The sequence below is a fragment of the Colobus angolensis genome, unplaced genomic scaffold, assembly GCF_000951035.1.
Source record: "Colobus angolensis palliatus isolate OR3802 unplaced genomic scaffold, Cang.pa_1.0 Scaffold5, whole genome shotgun sequence".
In the NCBI taxonomy this organism is placed as follows: domain Eukaryota; kingdom Metazoa; phylum Chordata; class Mammalia; order Primates; family Cercopithecidae; genus Colobus; species Colobus angolensis.
Genome location: NW_012118487.1, coordinates 22657835 through 22664900, shown reverse-complemented (window position 1 = coordinate 22664900; position 7066 = coordinate 22657835). Strand labels below are relative to the sequence as shown.

Here is a 7066-nt window from a genome sequence, read left to right as displayed (position 1 = left end):
AAAAGCTCTTTAGAGGTTAACTAGGTTGGCTAAGTGGTTAATCTTACTTTTGCATCAAACATATGGCCTGTTTAATACATTTATATATCCTGATTTAGACTTGATTTCATACAGCTGAAAGGAAATAAACAAATCAAACAAATGTAAAAGTACAAATACACGATCACAAATTCCAAGCATCAGAATGGTTTCTAGCTTTCTAGGGGAAAAAACTCAATTATTTTATTTCTTACCTACATCTTACCTGAATCCAGTCTCCGAGGTAATATTGCTGGGGTAAGCATAGATTTTTTCTTCCTCAAGTATATCAGGCTCTGGTTTAGCTTTATTAAATCTCTGGATTTTCACTAAAATAATAAAGTCCTTATTAGATCGAATTCTGAAAAAAAAGTCTAGTTTCATTTTTTCAAATTATGCTAATTTGCTGTTCTTATTAATGTCCTCGAATATTTCAAAGTCTACTATGTGCCAGGCCTGTTCTAAGCCCTGCGAATACAGGGATTACATTAGTATTGAAAATAGCAATAATAGCTGACATTTATTGTGCACTTAGAACACACGAGGCACAGTTTAAATGTTTTACATGGATGCCCTCATTCAGTTCTCATAACCACCTGCATGAAGTGGATGCACTTATTACCCCCCAGTGAAGCCCAGAGAAGTTGAGCAACCAGTCAGCCATCTAATTCAGAAATCATGACTTCCTCTGGTCCAGGGGAAAATAGAGATAATAAGCCTACATTCTAAGACAGTATGGAAAGTACCTTCAACAGAAGCTTGTGCAAGAGGCTTGCATAAGGACTTGTCAAGCTGCTTTTTGGCCTGGAAAGCAGTGCCTAACTCAACAGGAGATATTAGAGAGGGGAAAGAGGATAGAGCTTGAGCCCATCTTGAGAGAAACACAGGAATTAATCACACAGACTAGGAGAATAAAGAAGGGTGCTTCAGGTGCAGGAGTCGTCTGAACAAATGCTATGGTCTTGAGAACCTACACGTATGTATGGGTGGGAGGGTGTATGGACAAGGGGTGAGGTTGGGAAGGTGGGCAGAGAATGCATCAGGAGTGGCTGGTGTGTCATGCAAGGCATTTACATTTTTTTTTTGTTATTTTTTTTGAGACAGATTCTTGCTCTGTCACTCAACCTTGGCTCACTGCAACCTCCGTCTCTGCCTCCAGGTTCAAGCAATTCTCCCACCTCAGCCTCCCAACTGGGATTACAGGTGTGCGCCACCACACCCAGCTAATTTTTTTGTTTTTTCAGTAGAGATGGTGTTTCACCATGTTGGCCAGGCTGGTCTCAAATTCCTAGGCTCAAGTGATCCGCCCGCCTTGGCCTCCCAAAGTGCTGGGACTACAGGCGTGAGTCACCAGGCCCGGCCTAAGGCATTTAGATTTTATCCTCAGAGCAACCGGCAGTCACTGAAAGGATCTCACCATCATCCCTGAAGAGCAGGCTATGTAGAGGCCATTCAAGGAGAACCTTTCAGGCCCGGCATGGTGGTTCATGTCTGTAATCCCAGTACTTTGGGAGGCCAAGGCAGGTAGATGACCTGACCTCCGGAATTTGAGACCAGCCCGGCAAACATGGTGAGATGCCGTCTTTACTAAAAATATAAAAATTAGCTGGGCATGGTGGTAGGCGCCTATAATCCTAGCCACTCAGGAGGCTGAGGCAGGAGAATCTCTTAAACCCAGGAGGCGGAGGTTGCAGTGAGCTGAGATTGCACCATTGCACTCCAGCCTGGGTGACGAGAGTGAAACTCCATCTCAAAAAGAAAAAAAAAAAAAGAAAATGCTTTTTATTCCACATGAAAACTTCAGATTTTTTTTCCTTCAGCTGTTAGAAAACTCTGAGCAGGGAAGCTGTTAACAATCAGAGTTAAGTATGAACAAGATCACGCTGGCAAGAATAAGAAATATGAATCAGTGGACAGAGGGAAAGAGACCTGTTACGTGTCTACTGGATACAGCCATACAAGAGATGATGAGTACCTACCTAACCAAGGCAATGGAAGGGACCAAAGAAAAGAGACAGAGCTGAAAGACAGGTACTGTCTGTCAGTAAGACTGCTGACTGACGATCCCCAATCCTATCCAGTTCTTGGGGAGTGAGGTAGAAGGAAGAAGGTAGAAGACTCCTACGTTTCTAGGATTCTGATTTATCAAGTGGATGCAGGCTGGTATTGTTAACTGAGCTAGAAGAGGAGGGTTAGGATGGAGGGAAATTTTGAAATTATGTTCTGTTCAATTCTGATCTTGTTGGTGCCTGTGGGACATGTGGATGAAAACGTCACTAAGCAGATGAATATATAAAATTTGGGACCACGTGCGGTGGGTCATGCCTGTAATCCCAGTACTTTGGGAGGCCAAGGCGGGCAGATCACCTGAGGTCAGGAGTTAGAGACCATCCTGGCTAATATGATGAAACCCCATCTCTATTAAAATGTTAGCCTCCTAAAGTGCTAGGATTACAGACATGAGCCACTGTCCCTGGCCTATTTCTTAATTTTTAATTTTAAATGTCAAGCTGACATTTCAGCTGCCTTCAGAGAAGCAAAAGTTTGCGGATGTTTTTGTTGCTGCTGTCTTAGGAGACAGGGTCTTACTCTGTCACCCAGGCTGGAGTGCGGGCACGTGATCTCGGCTCATTGCAACCTCTGCCTCCCAGGCTCTAGTGATCCTCCCACTTTAGCCTCCCGAGGGGCTGGGACCACAGTTGCGCACCACCATACCTGGCTAATTTTTTGTATTTTTTGTAGAGATGGAGTTTCATCATGTTGCCCAGGCTGGTCTTGAACTCCAGAGCTCAAGTGATCCTCCTGCCTCAGTCTCCCAAAGTGCTGAGATTACAGGCTTGAACCACCTTTCCCAGCCCAAAAAGTACATGTCTTGTTTTAATGGAAAAGGTTCACTTGTGTTGACAAAAATTTATTAATGACACAATCTTAAAAGAATGGGGTCTCACAGGTGGTGGCTGTACCTTCCTGTTGGTTTGAAATTAAAGAAGTCTGCATGTGGTCACCACTCAGATACACAGAGAACTTCCTTGTCGCTAAGATAATGGGCTATACTTTAAACTGGGAGGAAAGGAAGCAGTTCAAGGTTCCTATAAGAACAGGCTTGTTGTAATTCTCACCTGTGTAAATGAGGAGACATATCAGGGAACAGACGAGTTCCAGGGCCAAGATGGCCAGAATGAGGTCAAGATACAATCTGCCGGGCTCCGGGAAGGAGTGCTGCATGCACAGTATGAGGAGAAGCACTGTGTTGCCTGAGGAGGAGAAACATAAAACACAGCGTGTGATGAGAAAGACATACATGGTCTTTGTCCAACAGATAGTTGGCCTTTGTCTGGTTCCTTATACAGAGCTCCTAAAACACTTGTTAATTTCCTGAGTGATCAGAGCCTTCAGAAATGAAGACCCAGGCCAGGTGCAGTGGCTCACATCTGTAATTTCAGCGTTTTGTGAAGCCAAGGCAAGAGGATTGCTTAAGCCCAGGTGGTCAAGATCAGCTTAGGCAACATAGCAAGACCCCGTATCTACAAAACAATATAAAAAATTAGCCAGGCATGGTGGCACACTTCTGTAGTTCCAGCTACCTGGGAGGCTAAGGTGGGAGGATTGCTTGAGCCTGGGAAGTTGAGGCTGCAGTGAGCTGATGTCGTGCCACTGCACTCCAGCCTGGGCAAGAGAGCAAGACCCTATCGCAAACAAACAAACAAAAAACTAAAAAAAAAAAAAAAAAAAAGAAATGAAAGACCCAGAGAAAAGTATTCTTATGCTTAGGTTTGATGAAGAATGGACAGCCATGTAGAAATGTGATGTAGAAATGTGACTGAACAAAGTATGACCTAATGGGAATAGACTGAAGGGGGTAACCCAGTAAAGCCTGTCTATTCAGATTCTTCTTGGCCTCTCTGTGTAGACTTCTCACCCCCAACCCTCCTGCCATATAGGGCAGGACCCCTCTGAAATAAGGGTCTTCAAGGGAAAAGGGTAAAGGGAGAAAGTGACCTTTCTAGATTTTATGGTCTGCTTTGGAAGAGAGGAATCTAGTTTCTACGGCCTGCCTTTGGGAAGAAGAGTTCTGGTTTCTATGACTGGCCAGGGGAGAAAGAAGGACAAGAAACAGGAGGGCAGGAAGGCAGAGAGACTTTGCTTCTGAGCCCCTTCCAATCTCCTTTAGTTTGGAGTACTCAGCATGCCAAAGCCCTGCACTTTGGAGTACGGTGTTCTGAATCCCAACAGGTATATTTGGTTTTTGCATAGAGTTCCTAAAACCCTTGGAATTTCCTGATAGAAGTGTCTTTTAGGCCGGGCACAGTGGCTCAGGTCTGTAATCCTAACACTTTGGGAGGCCAAGGTGGGCGGATCACCTGAGGTTGGGAGTTTGAGACCAGCCTGACCAACATGGAGAAACCCCGTCTCTACTAAAAATACAAAATTAGCTGGGCGTGGTGGCGCATGCCTGTAATCCTAGCTACTTGGGAGGCTGAGGGAGGAGAATCACTTGAACCTGGGAGGCGGAAGTTGCAGTGAGCCGAGATCGTGGCACTGCACTCCAGCCTGGGCAACAAGAGCAAAACTCCATCTCAAAAAAACCAAAAAAAAAACACAAAAAAAACACAAAAGGCATGGTGGTGGGACATGCCTGTACTCCCAGCTACTTGAGAGTTCGAGGCAGGAGAATAGCTTGAACCTGGGAGGCAGAGGTTGCAGTGAGCCGAGATCACACCACTGCACTCCAGCCTGGTGACAGAGCAAGACTCCATTTCAAAAAAAAAAATCTATTGAACAATGAGTTCTGATGAACTTCTGGGTTCCTGGGAGGGTGGTGTACCCCAACTCCATGTGGACAGAAGCTCCTGTACTTGGGACCCTGCTAGACCTCACACAATGTACCTCTTCATCTGACTGTTCATCTATCTCCTTTATAACAAACCAGAAAACAAGTGTTTCCCTGAGTTTTGTGAACCCTTCTAGCAAATTACAGAACTCAAGAAGGGAGGGGCCAGGTGTGGTGGCTCACATCCGTAATCCCAACACTTTGGGAGGCCGAGGCAGGTGGATCACTTGAGGTCAGGAGTTTGAGAGCAGTATGGCCAACATGGTGAAACCCTGTCTCCACTAAAAATACAAAAATTAGCCGGTGTGGTGGTGCACATCTGTAATCCCAGCTACTTGGGAGGCTGACACAGGAGAATCACTTGATCCCGGAAGGCGGAGGCTGCAGTGAGCTGAGATCGCACCACTGCACTCCAGCCTGGGAGACAGAGAGAGATTCTGTCTCAAAAAAAAAAGAGGTCATAGAAACCCGAGTTTATAACTGGTATGTCAGAAGTATGGGAAGCATGGTCTTTCAACGGACATCTGAAATGGGGAGAGCCTTGTGGGACTGAGCCCTTTAATTTGTGGGATCTAAGACTATCTGCGGATAGATGGTGCTATAATTGGATTAAGTTGAAGAACACCCAGTTGGTGTCTGCTGGAGAACTGAATTAAACCGTTGTAGGGGAAACTCTACACATCTAGTTTGGTAAGAAGTGTTCTGTGTAGGAACGTAGAAAAGCAGTTTTTTCAGACAACATGTTAGAGCTCAGCACTGACACCCACAAGGGCATACCTGCATACAAAACTATTTATTCTTAGCAGCAAAGGAAGTTAAAGGATAAAAACAAAATACTGCTAAATTTGGGGGAAAATGGAAAAAAAATCTACACATCTAAGAGTTAATAATGGCCCATAATACAAATATATAAAAACTTGAACTTTCTTAAAAACTTAGGAATGATTTTTTGCTTTATAGAATTATTAACAATTACTTCCTTTGGGTAAAAATGATGCCATTTTTAGAAGTTTGCATTTAAGACACAAAAAAGAAAAAAAAAATGTTTGCATTAGACCAGTTCTTCAGCACCCACATGGTGGGTATCCTAGGAGCCCATTCTGGCCACCTGGTACAGCAACAGCAGAACTAAAGGATGATTAAGAGTGTGCCCATGATCCAGACTACCTGGATGAAAATCCAGGACAATTTACCTAGTATCTCTGCTCTTCCAGTCCCCATCTAAAAAATGGGGATAACAGTACCTTTCTCAGAATGCTGGTCTTTTTTTTTTTTTTTGAGTTGGAGTCTTGCTCTGCTGCCCAGGCTGGAATGCAAAGGCACAATCTCAGCTCACTGTAACCTCCGCCTCCCGGGTTCAAGCGATTCTCCTGCCTCAGCCTCCTGAGCAGCTGGGATTACAGGTGTGCACCATCATGTCCAGCTAATTTTTGTATTTTTAGTAGAAACCGGGTTTCACCATGTTAGCCAGGCTGGTCTTGAACTCCTGACTGCAAGTGATCTGTGAGCCTTAGCCTCCCAAAGTGCCTGGCCCACAGTGCTATTCTGGGGAGTGAGTTAATATGTGAAAAATTGTTAGAACAGTGCCTGGCCTGTAAATATTCAATAAATATTACTTGTTTCCACCCCCCACCACACACTCAGCATATCTATTACTTCCTTAAGAGGACCAGGACCATTTTAACCTCATTTTGCACTTTTATTCTGACAAATGTCAAAGAGAAGTTTAGGGGCAGACTCTGTAGCATCTTATCTTAGAATTTTCTAAAACTTATTTAACATATTTACGTGAGTCTGATCTTGAGAGGGAAAATGCTTAATTTATCTTCTATTGCTTGACACAAAAGAAATGATTGTGAGCCAAAGAGCCTTGCTGAAAGAACCCCTAATTCAAACTAACTACACAAGCCTAGTAGTTTGAGACTACAGTGAGCTATGACAGTACAACTACACTCCAGCCTGGGCAACAGAGCGAGACCTTGTCTCTAAAACAAACAAAACAAAAAACAAAACAAAAAAAGTTTTGACAAAATATCACTGAATTAAAAAAAAAAGTAACGACACAAACTTACCTTCTAGCAGGCCCACTCACGCAATGGCCTGCCACAGTATATTAGTATATTGACAGATTCTTTGTAAATCAGTTTTGTGAACAAGATAAATACAGATGGTTTTTTTCTTTTTTTTTTTTTTTTTGAGATGGAGTCTTGCTCTGTC

The 7066-nt window shown here is 43.7% G+C and overlaps 1 protein-coding gene across 1 annotated transcript in view; it reads right to left on the bottom strand.

The window, feature by feature from the left end:
- The window catches only part of TMEM192 (transmembrane protein 192), a 31444-nt gene that overhangs the window by 10495 nt on the left and 13883 nt on the right, over window positions 1–7066 (bottom strand). Inside the window, exons 3-4 of the mRNA XM_011959804.1 lie at window positions 3138–3272; window positions 245–347 (exon numbers count right to left, since the gene is read on the bottom strand). Of these exons, the coding sequence (XP_011815194.1) occupies window positions 245–347; window positions 3138–3272 (238 nt within the window). The remainder of the gene's footprint in view (window positions 1–244; window positions 348–3137; window positions 3273–7066) is intronic.